A 25,022-nucleotide genomic window follows, 5' to 3' on the forward strand; every position below is an offset into this window, starting at 1 on the left:
ACCTCTGGCTTCAAAGTTCTTGAAATGTGTGACCACAGCTGTAGTAACATATCTTGCTACTAAATGGATTTCCTGTGGTCCCAGTTCTTGATCTGCAAAAGCAATGACTTCAGCCTCTTCAAGAGGTGCTATTTTTTCTAATATTTGGTACTTATCTTTCCATTTTTCCAGTAAAGTAAAATTGTCTACACTTGCTATAAGGCTTCTGTTTTCTTCTTTGGTTTTAGAGCTGATTCTTTTTTCCCATATTTTAAGCAAGCTTTTATTATCCTTTTGTTCTTCAGACATTAGAGACAAAGGCTTTTCCTTTGATACAAAAAATGGCTTCATTGTTTCTATACTTTCATTAGTTTGTGGGGTTTGACTTGAGAGGCCATAACTCAACAGCATCATATTGACAATATTTTCTTCAGCTACACATATTTTGGGTGGAGAAATGGTTGTCTGTTTTTGGTTTAGCTTAACAACTGGTTTTGGGAACTCACAGTGATGAACTCTTTGATTTTCACCTTCTTCCATTTCTATGAAGGATGTGGAGTGCTCTGGTGCTGCTTGCACAGAGTCACCAGATTTCTGAGATGGTTTTTGTAAGATGCTGCCTTCTGGGAGAGAGCTGTTTCCTTTCGTGGCTTGATCAAAATGGCTGAGGCCTTGGCCTTCACTTCTAGAATATAATGGTTTAAGTTCTGATTCAAGCCCTTCCAATGGCTTTCTGGATTTAGGTGTATCACCTGCAGAGTATCTGACATATGAAGATAGATTTGAGGAAATCTTATCCTTTACTTTTCTATCTTCCTCTGAATAAAAATACAAGCCAAGGATTTGTGGAAGATCATCCCCACAGCTAACTCCCTTTGACTTTGAAGTGAACATTCCCATCCCAGTTACAAACTTGTGCCAATTGGCAGTGTTGGCATTTTCAGCTAATTGGAGCAGATTTTCCTTTGGATGGCTTTTTATCATAGATTCATAGAAATGAGTACACTGGTCCATCAGTGTGCTGATGATCTGACTTGAAGATGGTTCCATTTGGCATTTTTCTTTGTCTAGCTTGTTCTTAATTACACCAAGCATGTTATTGACAGTATTAGCAGTATAAGTAAGCAGTTCTGAATGGAATGAGTGAAGCTGTCGAAGGGTCGTCTTCATGTTCTCCTGGGAGATCATACTACTTGATTTAGATTCATCAGGAAACATATTCAGTTGTTGTAACTTGGGCAATATCGTTTTCATTAATGGCTTCTGTTGGGCAGCAACAAAGTTTTCAATAGGTATTTTCACAATTTCAGAAAAAGCATATGTAGAGATATGTTTAAACTGTAGGTCTGCAAATGATTCTAAGGTGTTCAGAACCCCTTCCATGATCTCTTGAGCAATTTGGTGGCTAGAACCCCCAAATATTTTGTCTTTCAACTTTGTGTTATATGTTGGTACACTGTTGAGGATGTTTGTTGTTAAGGAGCCACCTTGATTTCTAGTAGTAGTTTCTTTCTTGCTTTCTAGCATCTCTTCACCATCTGTTATGAACATCTGAGTCATGAAGTACACCTCTAATTTTTCAAATAGCTTTTTAACAATTTCCTGACCAAATATGTTAATTTGTACTTGGGAACCCGCAGTTCTAAAGGCAGCTTTTTTAAAGTTGTACCTGCTTTCACAAGCATCAAGAAGTGACAAATTTAAAAGTGAAACAGATTGTTCTAATTCTTTTGTTTTCATTGAAATTTCATTCAAAACAGTCTCAGCTATCATCAATAGCTTATATTTTTCATTTTCTATGTCATTTGATTCTGTTTGCCATTTATCAAGCATTTGTTTAAAAATATCTTCTTTAGAAAAGACTTTCTCTAGCTGCGAAGAAACATTCTCCAAAGACAAATGGGCTTCTGGATTTGCAAGAGAGATTGCCCTAAAATTTGTCTGTGAAAGTTTGAGATCATGCGAGTATGAGCCTTTTGTTTGGCTGGCCAACTTGTTGTTCTTTGTAGCATATAATCCTTGCAAAACTGCATTAACTATTTTGCTTGCTGTCAAGATTTGATCAGAAGTTAAAGTGTTTATATTTACCATTAGCCTATTTTGCCTCATCTTTTGAAATTCACTTACAATTGTTTCCAGAATATTGCTTACTATATCCTTGGCATACATTTTTAGTTCCGCAGTGGGGAGTTTTTTTCTCACTAAGGAGTTTTTAGCATCCCCTGTTGATAGCAGGTATGGCAGACCAATGCCAGTATTGGACTGACTGCCTCTTAAAGTCTTCTCTCTAGGACTTAACTTGGTCTTGTTTTTGGCTTTAGCACCACTAGGTTCTAGGTGTGGTTTTGTTCCAAATTTAGGCAAAGAGAGAACTTTTGATTTTGCTTTAAAGTGTGTTTTAAAACTCGCATTAGGGCTGCCTTTGGAACTAGCTTTAGAACTGCATGGCCTCAGAGATTGCATTTCATCAGATTGATCTTTAGGGGACAAATTCTCTTCTAGGTTTTGTAAAACAAAATTTGTGATCTTTTTGAGAACCTTTTGGGCCAATTCTTCACCCACTTGCAATGGAGAAGTTTGCAGTAAGGTGTTTTCCAAAGAAGTCATGCTTCTAATGCCTGTAGAAGGGCAAACTTGCAGTATCACATGTTCGGGGGGAACACTTCTTTCTGCTTGTTTCAAGTCTTGAAAGTATGATGGATTCACCAGTAATTCATCACTGCCAGATGCTTCCAGTTCTCCCCTGACCTTATTGTTTTCATATAAGGATGTCATAACTATTGAGAACATTTTTCCAAAAACACTTTCTACTATGTCATTTGCAACACTGCTTATATATGACTGCAAGGGTTTTTTGTGTGCTGCTATTGATGTTTTAATTTTAGAATCAGATGTAAAGTGGGGGAGTTCATTACATGGAGGGCAATGGCCTATGTCTTCCATTACCCTCTGATATACCTTCTTTAAAATTTCATTAATTGCATTTAACAAAGCAGTTTTTTCCTGTCTAGATTCTCCATTTTTAAATATCTCTTCCAAAACCCTTCTCAGGTTTTCTGCTTCTGATAGAGTTTGGTTTTGATGTGGGTATTTTGAAAAAAGAGATAGTTCAGTGTTGTCTTCCATCTTTCTTTGACCAGGCAATATTTCATTTTGTACAGCTAGTTGTGTAAATAGATTAGGGTTCTGCTGTGAGTAAAGCCTATTTGCCTTTAAAGATATTTTATCATGTAAACTATTGAAGATGTTGTTGACAGTTTCACTCACAATTATGTTTTCTTGGAATGAGGTATTGTTTGGATATGAATACATCTTTTGGATTTCTAAATCTATGTCATTTTTTATAAGCATCAAAATGGTACTTGCAATTATGTCAGCATATTCCCTAAGACTACCTTGTGATATATGAATTGAAGGTCTATGTTTTTCCCTATATTTAGCAAATGTGTAATCTGTGACATCTTGGCCAAGAATGGTTCTGGCTGTTGAGATTTTTGGGATACTCACATCTGATGGCATTTGGTTTGCTTCAAGAAATAGACTGTCGTTTTGTTTATAATTTGTAAGTTCTGGGAAAACATATGGTTTTTCTCTAGTCTGACTATCAAGAGTAAGTAGAAAATCTATTCTTTCTGTGGCAAAAGATTTTAATCTATTCAAAATGGTTTTAGTAATGAAGTGAGCATTTTCTTCACATGGGTCAGAAGCATATTTCTTGGCATCTTGTTTCTTAAGTACAGTTGTCTGATTATCATCAGAGTAGACTGATTTCAGCTGTACATATCTTCCCTTTCTTGCAAATGGATGTATCTCCCTTTTCCCTTCATTCACTGGGTCCATAACAGGAGATTGTTGATGCTCTGATTTGGGACATACACCAGAAAACATCAGGGGCAATTTTGGAGAAATAGAATCCTTTGCATTTACACCAAGCATGATAGCAGAAGTGAGACTTTGAAGAACAATATTCACCATATCACTGGAAATCATAGCGACACAAGACTTAGGAACTAAAAGCATTGGAACAGCCTTATTTGCACACTTGGCGTTTGCTTCAGAGTTTGCTTCTAAATGTTTCCCACTTGTATTACATTTATTAAGAGTGGATTCAGCAAGTAGGACATTATTCTCATCTAGTGTTTTCTCACAAATGTCACTTAAGATACCCTCAATGGTATCTAGTATTTGAAGTTGAAGTTTTTTTCGATAATCGCTTTTATTGAACAGCCTTTCAACAATATCTTCTGGCCAACTTAGATCAATCGCTCTGTCAAATGTGTTTTTTTCATATTTACCTTTAGTAGACATAATACTTAACACTGTGTTGACAGTCTGACTTGGGTTCCTGTCAGAAACCGCAATATTATGAGCTAAGAATGGATTTTCCATTTCTTTATCTAACTTCTGTTTGATTCCTTGTAAAATTAGTCTAGCCACTTCTGTTGCATATCTATTTAATTTACAGGCAGTCGGGTGACATATTGAGGTGGTCTCTCCAGACTTGTTATGATCCACTGAGCAACAGGAACATTGATCATCAGAATATGAATCTTTGGTAGATAGCCATGGTTGGCTTAAAGCAGTCTCATCGTGCTGTAGAGGCAAAGCTATTGGAACTGTGAGATTGATATGAGGACAAAAGAGAGCTTTTACTTTGGAAGTAGCAAACATTTCTAGATTTGTTAATACTGACTGTATAATATCTTCAACTACATTCATTTTGGTTATTTTACCACTACTGAGTGTGGACTGAAATGTACCTGGATTTCTGTCCAGTGTGGTAGAATGAGCAGAGGCCTTTTCCCCACTGTAATGTTCAGGAAAAGAGATATTTGCCAAGCAGGTGATAGTGTTATGTCTATTTTCATTTGCATTTCTATCTGTCATGGCTGCAGAATAAAGTTTTTTAAGTATGGTTATAACAATATTAGCTACAACAACAGTTACATCTGCTTCAGACACTAAAAGATCCATTCTTTTATCCACAGACTGAATTGATTTTTGAGCAAATGGCTTACTGCCAGCATGAGGAATGTCCCATAAATGAGACTGGGAGAGAGTAAGCACATTTAATTGATCAATTAAGTGATTCTGAAAAATTTCATTCAAAATATTTCTTATAATGGGCACAACTGGGGACTTTCCTGGCACTTTGAGTTCTACTTCAATTTTTTTTAAATGTTCTTTCTAGGTACCATTGCTTAAGAGATTCTGATTTAGTTTCTTCTGATGGTCTTTCCTCTCCAGCACTTTCTTTCTCTATATCTGCAAGATCTTCTAGATGAGATTCTGGGTCAGCTCCTCCAGGAAGAAAATTTCCATAGGTTGGCCTGTATCTGTAATTTTCAATGCCTTGCTCTTCTGGTTCAGTTTCATTAAACTTATGTGGATGCCCTGCATCTAAAATTAAATTGACTAGATTCTTAAGCATTTCTTTCTCCTGTAGTGGCTTGGTCATACCTGTTTCAAAATTTGGCAAGCTCACATTTAATTCCGTTTGCATAGCCTTCAAAATAGTACTTGATACTTTCTTTGCATGCACATATAAAGCAGACTGCAATTGTCTTTCATGTGTGTTTGTACAAATGTTGATACTTTCACTTTCCCGGTACCTCTTGTTGCTCTTTTTATTTCCACTGATTGTAGTGCCCAGAATTTCTAAATTTCTATTGGCAAACCCTTTCAATTTAGCAAAAACCATTTCAAAGATCTCTGAAGCCATGACTTCCAGTTTATCTTGATGCTTTACTTTTGTGGTCTGTGTTTTGTGGGCAGTTGTATTTTCCTTGTTGTTAGTCACCTCTTTGCTACCTGGCTGGATCATACTGGACACCATGCTGGAGATTATGTCAAAGCATCTGCTCATTTCCTCAATAAGCAAAGAAAATGATAGGCTGTCAGTATCAATATGCTCTGAGATAGCTTTAAATTCTGAATTTGTGAAACTGTGATCCATTTCAACACTACATAATTTTCTAATGATATCTTCTAGAATTGTATGAGAAATGAGCTGAATATTAGACTGCAGTGCAGTGGTTGTCCTCAAATTCTCATTGATCCAGTCTCTATTTTGTTCATCAGATGGGGGAGAACATGGATGGTCTCCTATGAGCTCATGTAACATGTCATATAAGGTATCCCCGATTCTATCTAACACTTGCAATCTGGTACATTTGTCAACTTCTTCTTGCATACAAGGACAATGACATTGTTGATCAATGTCAGCAGTTTCATGTGAGATTTTAGACCTTAGCTTATCTGAAGGGAGCATAACATTGCTTTTACCTGTATTTCCACTTAACAACTCACAAATACAAGTTGCTAATGAATTTATCATAATGTCAGTATTTAGCCTTGTGACAACAGAGTCTAATTTCTTTTCATAGTCAGCAAAAACTCCTGTATCTATAAAGTCCTTGGGAGAGCCACTCTTCCCAAGATTTAGATTTTTCTTATTATATTTCAGTTCTTTCTGTATTACATCCAAAACAATTTTTACCACTTTAGTTGTGTAAGTACCAAGGTGAGATTGAAATGGTTTCCTGTCAGGTGCAGGCTTTGAAAGATCAGCATGGCTTTCTAGTTTAAAGCAGTTTTGCAATTTTGGACACATAAATGATTTTAGCTTCTTAAAAATTGTATAGATGATCTTATCACTAATGTGAACTATAGGTTCAGGTGTTGATTCACTTTCTTCAGGTTCTAACCAGGGATCTCTTGTAGGGTCTATGCCAAGTAAAGATAAAAATTTCATCTTCCTTTTACTCTCAAACCATATTTCTAATGGCTCTTTATTTGGTATGTCAGCATTATCTAGAGAATTTTCATGTACTGATGAGTAATGACTGATAATGTGACTACAAGCTATGTAAAGTATTTTTAATACAGCATCTACAATTTCTTGAGATACTCTTTGGATTTCTGACACAGAGAACATCTGGTTCATCCAGTCTTGAAAGGACCGATCTTGTGGGCTTCCTGAGGTAAGAACTGAAGCTTCCTTATCATTTTTATAATCTAGGTGACCAGAGGGCCCAGAAGATATGTCTTTGAGCATCTCTGCTAAAATACTTGTAATTATATTTTCTGAGGCTTTTTGTGTTTGATGCTTTACATGTTGGCCGAGAAGCAAAAGGTCATTATTCAAACATGGATTATCATTAAAAACGTCCCTATTATCAAAAACTGGAAGGTCGGTCTTTAATCCCCAGTCGGGAAATGCTACTTTGCCTTGAGAAGCAGACTTTGTAGGTAAGTTCATATTTCTTTTGTACTTTAAATCAGGATTTTCCCTTGTTAACCAGTGATCAGGAAGCTGTTCTTGTAATTTTGCTTTTTCACCTTTGATAGATGAAATCACATTTTCCACAATCTTATCTATTTCTTTATCTTCATCTTCAGAATAAAGAACCATGCCAAGAACATTAATAGGTGGAAACAGGCATCCATATCTAGGATCATTAGTTACTCTAGTGCTGGTGAGTCTGTGCTCTTCTTCAGTACCAGAAGGACTACTTAGGTTGGGGTGTCTTCTCTTTTGGAAAACTGTTTTTGGTGGTTTCTGATGTAGCTGAGCCAAGATATCATCAAGTAGCTGAAGGATGATCATTGTTTCTTTAGTTGCAATGAGCCTTTCATTATTAAGTCCAATTCGTATATAATTTAATATAGTACTGATTGCTTCCTGTATATAACCAACCAGAGAGGACTGGGAAAAAATATTTGACACTATATTTTGTATTTCTTCTTGGCCAATCAAATTGGCTGCATCAGGTTCAGCACTGGATTTCCTTTTACTGGCTCTTTGAAGGGACACATATATTGGATCTTCCCTGTGTTGTTGATAAGCCAATTCAGTTGTGATTTCAAGATGAGCAAGTTCATTTTGCTTAGAAGATGCAAGAGCCCTCAGCTTTTCTAAAATCACATGAACCATATCCTCTGCAATATCACTCATGTTCTCCACAGTATAAGGCAGTGAAGCTTTTGGAGTTTTTTCTTCTGGAGAAATGCAATGTTCTCCACTGGATGGTAAGTCTGATTTAAAGTGAACTGACAAATTTTCTTGTGCAAATACTTCAATACATTTTTTCTCAACTGCAGACTGTAACTTCTCAAGCACGCTTTCCATAATTTCAGCAGCTGCTGAGGAGATATTGGCATTGGAGAGTAAGTCTCCTTTGTCAGTGTCAGTTTGGTCAACCAGAGCTTTGGCTGTAACAGAAGAAAGAATGGGGATGGTTTGGGTTAATTCAGACACCATTTCATGAAATGTATTTTCTAAAATCAGCTCAGTTTCCTCTTTTAGATGATATTTAAAGTTATCAAAAACATTCTTTAACTCCTGCATCTCCTTTACAACTTTTGCTTTTTCATCAGTAGACAGTGGGTGTTCTGAGCCATCTTTAGATTCCTTTGTGCCTGTTTCAATCAGTGCAGAAAGGTGACTATCATATTTGCAGGTCTTAATCTTGGGGGATTCAGTGGTCTCATTATCCAGAGGTCTCAGTGGTCCAGAGGTTTTATGTTGTCTTTTCCTGTGATGAGTTTTTCCCATAACTGTTCTTTCTTTGTGGGCAGAAGATGGTCTTACAGGTGCTGCTGGTTGCTGTAGTGACCTGTCAGCTGTGTCTGTACAGACCTCTGCCTGAAATGCCTTACTTAGTTCATATAGAAGCATTTCACTGCATGTGCTACAGCAACTCGCACTATTTGAAGAGAGGGTAGAGTCATCAGACGATGGGTATGTAGTATTTTGCAACCTTTCTTCATATTTTGTGATGGCTGGGTATAATATACTGGTCACTGCAGCCACAACCCAGGTCATTATATTATGAATTATATTGTTCATTTCTTCTGAAGTTACCTGGAAAGGAGGTAAGCAGGACACAAGGGAAATCATATATGAATTTCTTTTAGGGACAGGTGCTACCTTTAATTCCTTGTATCAAAGAATGCATAGCTAGAATCCAGCAATGGTGTATAGAATGAACACAGCAAAACATCTATTTAGAATATCTAATTTCAAGTTGGTTTATTCTCTGTGGCTGCGATCTATTCTTTGAATAAGATTCCCTTTGATTCAAAATCACTTGGAACTTTGATTTTCAGCATTTATTGCTGAGCATAAATGGCTTCCTGGTTAAAAAAATAGCCAAGTGGCTGGGACAGATGGCCTTAACAGATATATTCAGAACATTTCATCCTAAAGCAGCAGAATACACATTCTTCTCAAGTGCACATGGGACATTCTCCAGAATAGATCACATACTGGGTCACAAATCAGCCCTCAACAGATACAAAAAGAGGAAGTTCATACCATGCATATTTTGAGATCATAATGCTATGAAACTTCAAATCAACCACAAGAAAAAATTTGGAAAGCCCTCAAAATACATGGAGGCTAAAAAACATCCTACTAAAGAATGAATGGGTGGGGCATCTGGGTGGCTCAGTCAGGTGGGCGTCTGACTTCAGCTCAGGTTATAATCTTGCAGTTTGTGAGTTCTAGCCCTGCATTGGGCTCTGTGCTGACAGTCAGAACCTGAATCCTGCTTCAGATTCTGTGTCCCCCTCTCTCTGCACCTAACCCATTCACACTCTGTTTCTATCTCTCTCAAAAATAAATAAACATAAAAAAATTAAGAATGAATGGGTTAACCAGTAAATTAAAGAAGAAATAAAAAATACATGTAATGAAATGAAAATGAAAACACAACAGTCCGAACCCTTTGGGATAGAGCAAAGGCAGTCGTCCTAAGAGGAAAGTACATTGCAATTCAGGCCTATCTCAAGAAGCAAAAAAGGTCCCAAATACACAACCTAACATTACATCTAAAGGAGCTACAAATGGAGCAGAAAATAAAGCCTAAAGCCAGCAGAAGAAGGGAGATAATAAAGATTAGAGTAGAAATAAACGACATAGGCGGGGTACATGCATGGCTCAGTCAGTTGAGTGTCTGACTTTGGCTCAGGTCATGATCTTGGTTCATGAGCCCAAGCCCTGCGTTGGGCTTTGTGCTGACAGCTCAGAGCCTGGAGCCTACTTTATATTCTGTGTCTCCCTCTCTCTCTGCCCCTCCCCCACTCATGCTCTGTCTCTCACTCTCTCTCTCAAAAATAAAAAAACATTGAAAAAATTTTTGAAAAAAAAAAAGACATAGGAAAAAACCCCCAGTAGAACAGATCAATGAAACTAAAAGCTGGTTTTTTGAAAGAATAAACAAAATTGATAAACCCCTAGCCAGACTTATCAAAAAGGAAAGAGAGAGAACCCAAATAGATAAATCATGAATTAAAGAGGAGAGATCACAAGCAAATACACAGAAATAAAAACAATAATAAGAGAATACTATGACAAATTATATGCCAACATATTGGGCTATCTTGAAGAAATGGACAAATTCCTAGAAACTCACACACTACCAAAACTGAAACAGGAAGAAATAGGAAATTTGAACAGGCCCATAACTGGCATAGAAATCGAATCAGTTATCAAAAATCTCCCAACAAATAAGAGGCCTTGTATTTCCTCCCAACAAACAAGGGGAATTCTACCAGACAAAGAAGAGTTAATACCTATTCTTCTCAAAACTGTTCCAAAAAACAGAAATGTAAGGAAAGCTTCCAAACTCATCCTATGAGGCCACATTACCTTGATTCTAAAACCAGACAAAGACCCCACCTAAAAGGAGAATTACAGGCCAATATCCCTAATGAACCTGGATGCAAAAATTCTTAACAAGATACTAGCAAATTCAATAGTACATTAAAAGGATTATTCATCATGATCAAGTGGGCTTTATTCCTGGGCTGCAGGCAGGGCTGGTCCAATATTTGCAAATCAATCAATGTGATAAACCACATTAATAGAAGAAAGGATAAGAACCATATGATACTTTTCATAAATGAAGAAAAAGCATTTGAAAAAAATACAGCATCCTTTCTTGATAAATACCCTCAAGAACGTAGGGATAGAAGTAACATACCTTAACATTATAAAAGCCATATATGAAAGACCCATAGCTAATATCATCCTCAATGGGGAAAAACTGAGAGCTTTTCCCCTAAGGTCAGGAACACGACATGAATGTTCACTATCACCACTGTTGTTCCACATAGTACTGGATGTCCTAGCCTCAGCAATCAGACAATAAAAAGAAATAAAAGGCATACAAATTGGCAAAGAAGAAGTCAAACTTTCAAACTTTCAAACTTTCACTTTTCACAGATGACATGATGCTCTACATGGAAAACCTGAAAGACTCCACCAAAATACTTCTAGAAGTGATATGTGAATTCAGTCGCAGGATATAAAATCAATGTACAGAAATTGGTTGCATTTCTATACACCAATAATGAAGCAGCTGAAAGAGAAATCAAGGAATCTATTCCATTTACAATTGCATGAAAACCCATAAGATACCTAGGAATAAACCTAAGCAAAGATGTAAAAGATTTGTATGTTGAAAACTACAGAAAGCTTATGAAAGAAATTGAAGAAGACACAAAGAAATGGAAAAATATACCATGCTCATGGATTAGAACAAATGTTGTTAAAATGTCTATACTACCCAAAGCAATCTACAGATTTAATGCAATCCCTATCAAAATAACACCAGCATTCTTCACAAAGCTAGAACAAACAATCCTAAAATTTGTATGGAACCAGAAAAGACCCGGAATAGCCAAAGTAATGTTGACAAAGAAAACCAAAGCTAGAGGCATCACAATTCCAGACTTCAAGCTGTATGTAGTCATCAAGACAGTATGGTACTGGCACAAAAACAGACACACAGATCAATGGAACAGAATAAAGAACCCAGAAACAGACCCACAATTGTATGGCCAACTAATCTTCAACAAAACAGAAAAGAGTATCCAATGGGAAAAAAGTCTCTTCAGAAAATGGTGCTGGGAAAGCTGGACAGCGACACGCAGAAAATGAACCTGGACCACTTTCTTACACCATACACAAAAATAAACTCAAAATGGATAAAAGGCCTAAATGTAAGACAGGAAGCCATCAAAATCCTAGAGGAGAAAACAGACAGCAACCTCTTTGATTTTGGCCACAGCAACATCTTACTAGACATGTCTCTGGAGGCAAGGGAAATAAAAGAAAAAATGAACTATTGGCCTCATCAAGATTACAAGCTTCTGCACAGTGAAGGAAACAATCAACAAAACTAAAAGGCAACTTATAGAATGGGAAAAGACATTTGCAAATGACATATCAGAGAAAGGGTAAGTATCCAAAATCTATAAAGAACTTATCAAACTCAACACCCAAAAACACAAATAATCCAGTGAAGAAATGGGCAGAAGCTATGAATAGACACTCTTCCAAAGAAGACATCCAGATGGCTAACAGATACATGAAAATATGCTCAACATAACTCATCATCAGAGAAATACAAATCAAAATGACAATGAGATACCACCTCACACCTGTCAGAATGGCTAACATTAACAACTCAGGCAACAACAGCTGTTGGCAAGGATGTGGAGAAAGGGGAACCCTTTTGCACTGCTGGTGGGAATGCAAACTGGTGCAGCCACTCTGGAAAACAGTATTTTTTTGAGGGATATTCCTCAAAGAATTAAAAATACAGGTACAACACAGCAGTTGCACTACTAGGTATTTATCTAAAGTATATAAAAATGCTGATTCGAAGGGGCACAAGCACCCCAATGTTTATAGCAGTGCTATTAACAATAACCAAATTATGGAAAGAACCCAAATGTCTATCGACTGATGAATGGATAAAGAAGATGTGGTATATATATACAATGGAATTCTACTTGGTGATCAAAAAGAATGAAATCTTGCGATTTGCAACAACATGGATAGAACTAGAGTGTATTATTTTATTTTATTTTATTTTATTTTATTTTTACTACTATTTTTTTAATTTTATTTTTTATTTTTAAAAATTTACATCCAAATTAGTTAGCATATAGTGCAACAATGATTTCAGGAATAGATTCCTTAGTGCCCCTTACCCATTTAGCCCAATCCCCCTCCCACAATCCCTCCCGTAACCCTCAGTTTGTTCTCCATATTTATGAGTTGGAACTAGAGTGTATTATGCTAAGTGAAATAAGTCAGTCAGAAAAAGACAAATATCATTATGATTTCACTCATGTGGAATTTAAGAATCAAAACAGCTAAACATAAGGGAAGGGAAGGAAAAATAAAATAGAGAGGGAGGCAAACCATAAGAGAGTCTTAAATTCAGAGAAAAAAAAGGGTGGCTAGAGGGGAGGCGGGTGGGGGTATGGGCTAAGTGGGTAATGGGCATTAAGGAGGGCACTTGCTGGTATGAGCACTGGGTGTTATACGGAAGTGATGAGTCACTGGTTCCTACTTCTGAAAATAGTACAACACTGTATGTTAAGTAACTTGAATTTAAATACATAAATTTAAAAATAGCCAGGTGGGTGTCTAAACTCATAGAAAACCAATGCTCTGGCAAAAAGACAGACTGTGTTTATGATCCATGAAATAATTCTTAAAAATACAAACCAGATTACCTCTAACAAACTATTTCAGAAAACAAATTTGCCTCCAAAACATTTATATGCCTTTGCAGAGGTAGCCTCTTTTTATGTAGGCATCTATTCAGCTATGAGGCAATAGTGAAAAAGCACCACAGTGGAGTGGTCAGCCTGTGGGCTCTGTGGCCTGCCTGTTGTTGCCTTCCTCTGAAAGTTCACTGTGCTTTTATATATGCTGATGACTACCGCTACTTGTTAAGGCTTAATTAATGGTCAAGTATTAGTACTGATGATTTAGGGGAAGTGAACAGGGTTTGGGTGCAACAAAAGAATTCTCAGTGCAAACTGTCTTGGATAGGGAGACAGAGGATGGCTCAGAAGTAAGGAAACACATTCATTTAGGTCCAAAAGGCTGAGATACACCTGAGACTCAAAGGGCCAGAAGGCTGAGCAGTAGGAGGAAGTTGGGGGTCCTTCAGTATGAGCTGAAGTAGAACCCAAGGACCAGAACTGAATGACATTTTCCTCAATGGTTAATTGTACTCACTGTCACACCTAAGACTGGACTGGGGCCAGATGCAAATTGCACCTGAAAAACTCTATTTGTTTAGGTACTTCTACTTATTGAAGATATATTTTGGGAACATAAAAATCCTCCTGCCTATAATAAAATAGTATTTGTTTTGAAGTTATTGTTACCCTCAAGACATCTAGACCAAGAATGCATACATTCCACAGAAACTCTTATTTTTCAAAGCTGTGCTTAAAAGTCAGCAGCAGCAAAGGCTGGATGCCTGGCATTCTGGCTATGCATTGTTTGATATCCTGGCATTTGGGCACCAGATTCCCTATAATGTGGTTGTTGCCTCCCAATTACCTCCAAAGTTACCTTCCAGATTGTTCAGGTTTAGGCCAACATTCAATGAAAAGTTAGCACCTTGTTGTAGGTAGCATATCTCTCATGATCCGTTAGAGGTTTGAAAGCCACTACAGGGAAAAGCCAGTTTTTCCACCCCAATTCCCAAATATTTTAATGCTTTTTTATTGTGATAAAGTACACATAACATAAAATGTACCATTTTACCATTTTAAAGTGTACAGTTCAGTGGCATTAAGCACACTCATAATGCCGTGCAAACATCACCGCTATCTAGTTCTCTTAATGCGTTCTTTGTCACCTACTGCTTGCACTAGAAAATGGCTATTGAGTTTGAAAAACATAGTCTGGGATGATAACATATGGTTGAAAAACACTTGTTTTACATAAACATGGCTGAAATCAAACACTTCTAACATCTAACCATTAACAGGTAAGTTACTTACCTTCTTGATCTAAATTGGTCCAAATCTGTTCCAATACATATGAGCCAAGAATTTCAATATGTATTATTTTCTTAATACCAGAGAAAATGTACAGACGTCCTACATTATTACTCATAAGGTAGCAGAGAAGAGGCATTTCCAATCTTGGTATATAAAATAGGGGCATTCTTATAATGAAGTGAACTGTGATAAATAGAATCTGATTTTCACCTTATTCTCACTATACTATTAAACCAAGAAATATCCTTTTGGTGCCAGTATGTCTATGTCTTTGTGTTTGTTGCTTGTTTTCTGAATTGAGCAGGTGTATGTGTGAAAAGTGTGTGTGTGCTACTCCCCTGAACCTCTCTCATGTTCACGATTCCTCTGTCTAGCCCTAGAGTTGGGGCTCATCAAATTCACCCTCTGATCTTGGCCTGGTCCAAGTTGCAGTTCTCAAGTGACCAGGTATTTCTTTTGATGGAGTATGACCCTAAGATTTTCCTTACTCCTAGGAAAATTAAGAGACAGATCTAGGCATCCTGGTTCACATGCCCAAGGGACAGGATGCTCAGCCCTAAGCCAGATCTTAATAGTATGCAAAGACATTTCCCTTAATGGCTTCCCATTATGGAGTGGGTTTGTGGTATTTGATGCTTTTCACCTGGTGACTAAAGCTCCTAATGCTCCTTCAATATATCCTCCTGAGCCCCTCTGCCCAAAGGGCCAATAACAGTAACTTTGGACCCCGGCAAAACTCAAGATTAACTGAGAGTGAAAGTCAAGGAAGAGAAGAAGACAAAGAGGGAAACTGACTAACGTCAACAGATGATTTTGCTCATTGTCTGATTCACAGATTTTTCTCTAATCTCATATTACAAAATATCCTTAACATGTTGCTTTATCAGTGAATTTCATTGTACATACTTTTCCTTGACGGCAGTTATGATAGTTTTGTTGTCTGAAAAGTAAAGAGAGATTGATTTTATTACTTCTGATTTATAATTTATGTAACTTTCCCCCCAATTCCTAATCAGTGAATCAGATTTTCTCCTTTGTACTTGGAGATTTTTTTTTCTCCATAGCAACTCACAAAAAAGAGTAAGTTTTATTTTTTGTCTAATCCCCCTATTTAGCCTCCTACTTAGATATTGGCCTGTGGGTATAGGACATGCTCCATTACTCTGGAGCAGAATAATTGCTGCATAAACAGTAGAATAATAAACAGCTGCTGCATAAACTAACATCTGTCTGAAGTTACTACTCATGAACCACCTTAGCCAAGTTTGTTTCGTAGTGAGTTGGGAAGAGTATGGGGTTGGAGAGAGAGGGGGTGGGCTAGTCCTTTCTGCCTGCTCTGCTTGATCAGAGCTTCCAGATAATTCACTTTCTGCCCACCTCCTCAAAACTCCTAGTCTCCTCCCCTTCACACTACAGTAGAAAAAGACCCATGGATGATTATTGATAATGATGGATTAAAATAATGGGTTTCTGATCACATGCAATACCAAATTAGATGTAGCCCTTTTCTAAGTATCATAATATTCTATCCTGTGCTTTTTTCTCTTTTTTTAAAGTTTTTATTTTAATCACCCTGTGCTCACCACAACAAGCACACTCCTTAATCCCCATCACCTGTTTCATCTCTCTTCTGGTAACATCAGTTCTCTCTAGTTAAGAGTCTGTTTCTTGGTTTGCCTTTTTTCCCTTTGCTCATTTGTTTTGATTCTTAAATTCTACATGAGTTAAATCATATGGTTTTTATCTATCTCTTACTGCCTTCTTTCACTTGGAATTATACTTTCTAGGTCCATCCATGTTGTTGCAATCTATTCTATGTTTTCAGCAGAATTCGTTATTATCACCTACTACATGGAACCAAAAATATATTTTACTAAATTGTAGCAAGAGAACCACACAATCATATAAACTATAGAATACTAAAAAAGTTTAAAAAAACAAGGCCTAAGACTGTAATTTTGATTTATATTATATTTTCCTGCCTACATGGATCATTTGCCTCTCTTCTTCCTGACCTCCTTAAAGGAAAAATGGCACTCTACATTTTTACTTGGCTTGCCCTTATGTTATCAAAATTACTTTTTTCTCCAAAGCCTACAATTCAATTTTGAGAAATACAGCCAGTCTCTGAAATTACAACCTGACTCCTAGTGGGAAAAGAAAAACTTACAGGTCTCAGCTAGGGTTAGGTAGCAATAGCCCATCCTCAGACTTGGAGCGTTTTGCAATATGGAACTAGAACATGAATGTGGATGTCAGTGACACAGTTCCTATCCTTTGGCTTCATTTATTTTTCCGATACTCAGTTTCTTAGGCCAACTCCAGCACAATTTCCTTCTTGTAGGTCCTCTGCAACCTAATGCATCCAGACTCTTTTCTGCTTTCTCTGCCTCACACCATATACAGCAAGTGGAACCCGGTGAGTCCTGCGTATTTGTTGCTCTCTGTCCCCACAGGCTTTCTGTCCCAAAGGCATGCATTTAGATAAGAGGAAATGGCAAATATCTGAGAACAAAACTAACCAGATAAATGAGGAAGCCTCGTAGAAGGTCACTAAAAAATAGTTGTAATATCAGATGCAATCTACAATCTGCAATAAATTATCAGATTCTCACTGGCGTCAAATGAACAGAAGCATGCAAATGAACCTGCTGTCATATTGGAAAGTTCCATCACAATTTCAGGAGTGACATGATATTTCATCTACTTTTCCCTAGTCTTCGGTGGTTTTCCCTGATAGATTGATGCCATTAAAGTGTCTAAAGTTTAGGTCATTTGTACTGCTCACTTTCTACTTCTTAAATAAAGAGGGCAGCGATATTTAATGACCATTATTTCAGAAGCCCCAAAGAGAAGGCACACTTTTTCACCGTTTAACTTGCCATTTCACAAAGCTATAAATATACCTCTCTGCTTCTGATCTTCTCCTCTGTACAACCTCGCTTTAGTCCAGAAGATAACTTAAAGATATCTTCACGTGGTTGGCCAGCCACCCCTTGAGGATTAATGTGACAAACCTAAAATTTAGTCTGCCTAGTCCTCTGAATACCTAATTTTTAATCTAATTGGTGGTCTTCTGTTTATATCTCAGACTCATAGCTTTGAGGTGATGGCTTACACCTCTTGATCATCCACATGCACAGTCCATTCTATTGCCAAATCCATTTACTCATTCCAGTGGCTAAGTGGGAATTAAAAGCATCACTTCTGTATCCTAACATCAGTGGTTTAATCTGAAAGCCAAAACTGGGTGGTTCCATGGGTGGCCTTCCCTTTTCCTGACATTTTATCCACTGCCCTTCCCTCAGTTCACTCTCTGGCATTCCTCAAGTCTCCCTGTCTTTTGTCCTGATGTTTTGTAAAGAACAACTGAGGTCAGAGGTAGTGCTTTATTTATCGTTGTATCCCAATACCCAGAACTATACTCTGAACATAGTAGGCTCCCAAGAAAGTTTGGCACATAAATTCCCATTTAACATGTTTTGGATGCATACTTGTCTCTACTCCAAAAGGAAGGCCATTGTGCAGGCCACAAATCATTAATAGACTTCAGTAATGGGCACCGATTTAAGTGTCTTCTATTTGTCCTACATGCTGCTGTCACAGTTGTTCAGCAGAGTTACTGACTTGATAATATCACAGTCCTCCTGAAAGCCATTAGACTGTCATTCAGTGAATGAAATACAGACTTCTGAGCATAATCTTCAGGGTGAAAGACTCACTGCCTTCTTTACTGTGTTTCCCTGTCACCTTCCATCCCAATCATAAGAACATGCTCAATATCTAAATGCAAAGCTTAATTATTACAACTGTCTACCTCACCACGATCTTATCACATTGCCCTCCTCTTGTCCTGATTTCTTTGGTTTCTAATTCTATTCTAAGGCTCCTGTGTATGGCCCTTGGTTAAGCATTAGGAAAAACAGAGAAATGAGGATTTGAGAGGAAGAGAAGGGAGAGAGGTAAGTGGTGGAACAGATGTGATGCATCTGTTGATGCATTGAGCTTTGTGAAGCAATGAGATGCATCAAAGAGGACTAAGCTCAAGCCCCTGAACCTGTGTTCCTCTCTGTAAGGTAAGGGAATGTGACATGGGTGCAATGGGCAGAGCCAGACCAGATGGTGTCATTAGCTATGTTTTGGTGTGCTCTGGCCTGGAATTGTCCTAGGGATAGCTAAAAGTATTTTAACACCGTCTATTTGAGAAGAATGGGGAAGAAGCTCCAGGTCATGAGCAAACTTCTTCCCTTTAGCCGAGCTAAGATTTTTAGCAAAAGGGTACCCAGAGCATTTGCTTTTGAAAAGACTCATGTGATTCTGTAGTTCTGTAGTCTAGTATAGTGGATGGCAGGAGGAAGATGAGAACAGGGATGAATACTTTCTAAAACTACATAATCACTATTCCTCACCTTTATTTCTTTAAACTGTCCTAACAGTGGGCTAGTCAGTTTCCTTCCTTCAGCATCTTTACATCTTATGAGTTCTCAGTAAGTCAGACAAACTGACTTCATCACTCCTAAGCTCAAAATCCTTTTTCTAGGAAGCTTGCTCTGAATGTCAACACCATTTACCACCACACGCTGCTTCACCTTACCCAACCATTTTCATCAGAATTTGGAATTTATAAAACCTATCCTGGACCTCATTTGGTTTGAGTGTTTAAAACATGATGGTGTTGGATATTTGTGTTCCATCAGGAGTTATTTTATATGCACAAAATATTCAAGTTTGAGGGGAGCAGCACTTTAGCAGAATAGGTGGCCACAAGGTTGGAGGGCTGAAAGGCACCTAGGCCCCCAAAGAAACACCTTTCTCCACTGTCCTTGATTTTGCCTCATTAGAGATTCATTACTTTAGGTTACAGTACAAATATCCTAAAGATGGGGTGACAGATTAAGTCATTAATACTATATGACAAACTAATTCATCGTCATTAGAAAACCAATAACCTCAAAAGACACAAGTAATGTATGTTTGAATGTGGAGAGGGGAAAAGAATAGATCTAGATCCTGGAAAGCTACCTGGAAAGAAGAGGTAGTATTACCTGAAAGGGGAATGAAGACCCTGTGTGTTAGGGGAACATAGAACAAAAGTGTGACTAGAGAGAAGGTAAAAGAACATACATAACTTTGCCAACTTTACAATTTTAGCTTAGTTCCAAGAGGTCGCAAAAAATGAATGCAGGCAGAACTGCAATAACTGAGGTGTCCATGGGAACATCCGCCCTCAAGCAGCACTCCTGTGTAATTATTAAAGTGTTAATTTAAAATAACACATTACTTTATTAAGTTTTATTAGATACTTACTTAATTGGTGAATCATGAGAAGCAAAGACTCCTTGAGCTACAGGTGAATTTTCAGAGAGAGAGAGAAAGAAAATTATTACTTGTTGGTATCTTTCACAAGTAATGGTGTAGATTGTAAAATGGTAATAAACATGTACTAATATGTCTTTATTCCCTGCTGTCACTGCTGTGTTTAAACCCTCCATCGACTCCCAGGAAGGCATAAAATATACTTTAAGATCTGGGGCGATTGCCTACCTCACCAGCCTCATCTCTGGTCACCGTTGCACATGTACTCTTTGCTCCAGAGACACTGAACAACATGCAATTCCCTTTGCCTGTGCCCTATTTCCTTTATAACTCTAGTATCCCTCTCTTAAATTCTTCATCTTTTAGGATTCACTCAGCTTGTGTCACCTCTTTCAGAGAGCCTTCCTTGAAATCTGCCTAGATAGACAGGCATCCTCCTTCAATGCTCCTGAAGCACCCTATACTTCCTTCTCTTATAGGACTTACTATGCTATGGTTTACAGTGCCTGGCATATAGTAAACACTCAATAATACTTATTTATTGAATCAATTCTTTAACATAGATGTTGGATCAATGTTTGTTTATTAGTCTAACAGTCATAATCTCTTTCCACTCAAATACTGTCTTTGCATGACATCTAGCAAAATTGCAGAAGTGGGATTTAGAAAATATTTCTGAATAATTATACCTAAAGCAAGTCTTCATGTAGAATATATTCATAGGAATACTGGAATGGTGTATGTCACTTATATGCATACATGACTAAATAGTCTTAGACAAGCAAGGCTCTGATTAATAGAAAGTAGTATTACCAATTAGAGCCAGTTCAAAGTCAAGGTGAATTACTATTTATCTTTCTCCTAATAAATATAAAGTGTATTGTGAATAACCAGTAAATTCCAATGATCTGTTTTAAAAGGTTTACTTAAAATTCTATGTGCCTTCTTGAGTTTCTTTGTATATGAGTATGTTTTTGCATGTGTACAGTTTTGGAAAGGAAGGAGCTAGAATTAATAGTGCATAAACCTGAAAAATTAAGTGTGAAGATAATACTGTTGTAGTCCTTTTATTTTTTAAAATATTTATTTATTTATTTATTTAGAGAGTAAGAGAGTGTGAGCAGGGGAGCGGCAGAGAGAGAGAGAGAGGGAGAGTGAGAAAGAATCCCAGGAAGGCTCCATGCTGTTAGTGCAGAGCCCAATATGGGGCTCCATCTCACTGTGAGATCATGACCTGAGCTAAAACCAAGAGTCAGATGCTTAACCAAATAAGCTACCCAGGCGCCCCTGTTGTGGTAGTTTTAAAGTATGTCTATAAGTTCCTTGTTAATACTCCCTCCAAAAAGTGGAGGTTAACTCTCTTCCCCTTGAGTGTACATTGGACTTAGTGACTTGGTTCTAATGAACACTACAGGGTAGAAATGATGGTGTATAACTTACTGAAACTAGGTTATAAAATATACTGTGGTTTCAGCCCCTCTATCTTGGATCACCCACTCTGGGGGAAGCCAGATGCCATATCATGATATTCTAGAAGCCCTATGGAGAGGCCCACAAGGTGAGGCACTGAGACCTCCTGACAACAGCTATGTGAGTGAGCCATCTTGGAAGTGAATCCTCCAGTTCCAGTCAAGCCTTTAAATGACTGCAACAGCCCTGGATGACATCTTGATCATAACCTTATGAGAGACCCTGAGTCAGAACCACACAGCTAAGTTGTTCCTGTATTCTTAACCACAGAAACTGTAGGATAATATTGATTGTTTTTTTAAGCCACTGAGCTTTGGGGTGATTTTTAAACTTAGCAATAGATAACTAATGTGACTGTTACAAAAAATAAGCAAGTCTTCTATGGTTTCTATGAATATGGTGGATTAAATGTCCTGAAGAGCCTATGTGAAACATATTAGAAATGCAACGGGAATTTGATAAAAATACAATTATAGTGTAGAGCTTCAAAACACCTCTTTAATGGCTGGACACATCTAGTAGACAATAAGAAAAAAAAAGTCTAGTAGACAAAAAAATTAGTAAAGACATACAATCAATAAATGTAATTTAATATTCATTTAGAGCCTTACATCCTGCAAATACAGAATACACATTTTTTTGGTATGTCCATGGAGCACTTTCAAATAGCAATCACATATTTGGCCACAAAGAAAACCGTAACAACTTCAACCTGTTACAAGATTTACAGGCTATATTCTCTGAATTTAATTAAAAGAACTGTGGCCCAAAATATTAATTTCTTGATAATTAAGAAACATGGATAACTCTCAAATCAAAGAGGGAATTAAAAGGAGAAAGTATAATCTACCTAAAAAAGTTGAACTAATTTTTTTCTCCTCCAAACTTGTTCATCCTTCTGTACTGCCTGTCTACTGAATGGCACCACTATTCACTACTCATTTAGTTGCCCAGTCTAGAAATCTGGGAGTTGTCTTCAACTCCTTCATCTCCCGTATTCAATCAGTAACCAAATCTCATCCATTCAACCTCCTTAGTTTGAGTCAAATATGTACCCAGCTCTTCATCCTCACTGCCACTGACCTTGTTCAGGACTCATTTCTAGCCTGGACTATTGTAATAGTCTCTTGAATTGTAGTAAGAGACAGTATGGCATTGTGGCTACAATTGGTTGAGTAAGACAGACCTTTCACATACACTGTGAAACCTTGGGCAATATAGTTTACCACTCTGAGACTTAGTTTACTTATATGTAAAATGGTAGATAAAAATGTTTCTGTCCTCATTAAATTGGTGGGAGGACTAAATGAGAGGATATAACAAATTTAGCATAGTAACTGGCATATAGTAAATGCTATTATTTTTATTGTCTCATTTCCTCTAGTCTCTTCACCTCTAATTCTTTTATCCCTTTATCTATCTATCTATCTATCTATCTAAGAGAGTATGTGAGTGGAGGAGAGGGTCAGAAAGAGGGAGGGAAAGGGAGAGAGAGAGAGAATCTTGAGCAGGCTCCACATGCAGGGCTCAATCCCACAACTCTGGGATCATGACCTGAGCTGAAATCAAGAGTCGGACGCTCAACCAACTGAGCCACCACCCAGGCGCCCCTCTTTTCCCCCTTTTTAGAAAAGGCAAATTCTGATTATATTATGACCCTGCCAATATTCTTCAATAGTTGCACTTGAATAACAGGATAAAAGGTAGATTTCTTTGCCTGGCCTACCAGAGACAATGATCTAACCCTTATCTACCAGTCAAGCTTCATTTCCTGAAATTCTCTAACTTGAACTTTTAGATAAAGCAATTCTGAGAAAATTTCTATTTCCAAAAACGTACTAGGCTCTAATGTCTATATGTTAGTAAATGTATTCCCTTTTCCTGGAAGGTTCTCCTTCTATTTGTCTGCTTAGAAAATTTTTCTTATCCTTCATGTCTCAGCCCAACTGTGGCTTCTATAAAAGTTTCCCTGGCTTCCCTATGCTTCCACTGAACTATGTACATACCTCCATTATTACACTTATCGTAATGGGTTGTGGTTATTGGCATAAGTGTTCCCCACTAAACTGTAAAATCCAGGGGAGGGACCATGGCTTTTCTACTTTGTATAGTTTCTACTTTGTATGTATGTAATAATTAGCACAATGCTTATCATATAGCAGAAGCTCAATAAATGTTAGTTGAATGAATAGGTTAATAGATTTTAGGACTTACTTAATAACTGTTGCTAATGTTTACCTGACTTAGAGCTAATGCTTGATTTCTTGGCCTTTTCTTCATTAAAATCAGCATATTTCACCTATATATGCCACAAGAAAAAAAAAACAATGAAATTCATCAAGGGGGTTTTAAAAGAATTTGAACGTCAGCTATTTCTCACATTTAAAATACAGAAATTTAGGAAAACAATGTTAAAAGTCCATTTATAATAAAAATGCAAGTTTTATTTGGTTTATATATTACAGAATTTACAGGTTTGTAGAATTCATTGGTATTCTGAAATTAACTGAGGAGTGCACTGATCAGCATGGAAGGTAATCAATTGAACAGATAAAAATATTATGTGTGGTTTTTAAACAAACTATAGGGGACATGATTTTAGAAAGCTGGGAGGCAGAAAGGTTTTCTGCATGTATAGGATATGACTCTTTAATTTGGCCAAGAGCTCCACCTGTTTAGATATTTATACAGAAAGATAAATCCAACCGAGTAGACTTTATTTTTTCCCAGGTCTGAGAGCTAAACACAGGCCACCAGAAGTATATTTCCTGACACTGATGGAATGGGCAAAAAAGTTGGAAAATAGTATTATATTCTATTGTAATAAAAGTGGTCATGCTATTTCTCAAAGTAAATTAGGTTTTTGTGACCATTTGATGTATTCATAATGTTCATATATATATATATATATTTTTTTTAAAGCCTACTTTAAAAACTGATAGTCTAAATGTGTTTATCGACTTTTTTTGGCAAAGTATGTAGTATTAAGTTTACTGTCCATGTTACACTCAGGGGATACTTTTTTTATGGCTCCATAGTGAGACTAATGAAAAGTAATTCCTAATGTACAACTACTAAACTATCTTAGAGTAGTTAAGTTTCTTTTTTTCAGAAAGTAAGCATACTAATTATGGATGTTGATACAGTGATACAGTGCCCTGTACACAGCAGGTGTTTAATAAATATTTGTTTATAGAGAGAAGCATATTGTGGCTAACATGCTACATTTGAGCAGCTATATATTTGAGTCTGTTGCTTACTATGCATTTAACATAGGACACTGCAAATGATGGCACTTGCTATTTTAGTTGTGAAGGCAGACTTTTGGGAAGACTTTAGTGAATTTCCTGCTTGCTGACATCTCTTTTAAACCATGTTAACTGTTTAGAACAGCTGAGCCAGTTAATACAGGGCTAACAGAGCCAATGTGGATT

The 25,022-nt window shown here is 37.2% G+C and overlaps 1 protein-coding gene and 1 long non-coding RNA gene across 2 annotated transcripts in view; both read right to left on the reverse strand.

The window, feature by feature from the left end:
• LOC125931395 (fibrous sheath-interacting protein 2-like) overlaps window positions 1–25,022 on the reverse strand; it is a 75,508-nt gene that overhangs the window by 26,952 nt on the left and 23,534 nt on the right. Inside the window, 3 exon segments of the mRNA XM_049643291.1 lie at window positions 3–5,157; window positions 5,159–8,920; window positions 10,634–10,640. Of these exon segments, the coding sequence (XP_049499248.1) occupies window positions 3–5,157; window positions 5,159–8,920; window positions 10,634–10,640 (8,924 nt within the window).
• On the reverse strand, window positions 12,636–24,381 carry LOC125931978 (uncharacterized). Its single transcript, XR_007460516.1, has 3 exons — window positions 23,827–24,381; window positions 20,110–20,146; window positions 12,636–15,742 (listed from the first exon to the last, which is right to left on the reverse strand). It is a non-coding gene; the product is annotated as an uncharacterized LOC125931978 (long non-coding RNA).

The sequence above is a fragment of the Panthera uncia genome, chromosome X, assembly GCF_023721935.1.
Source record: "Panthera uncia isolate 11264 chromosome X, Puncia_PCG_1.0, whole genome shotgun sequence".
NCBI lineage: Eukaryota > Metazoa > Chordata > Mammalia > Carnivora > Felidae > Panthera > Panthera uncia.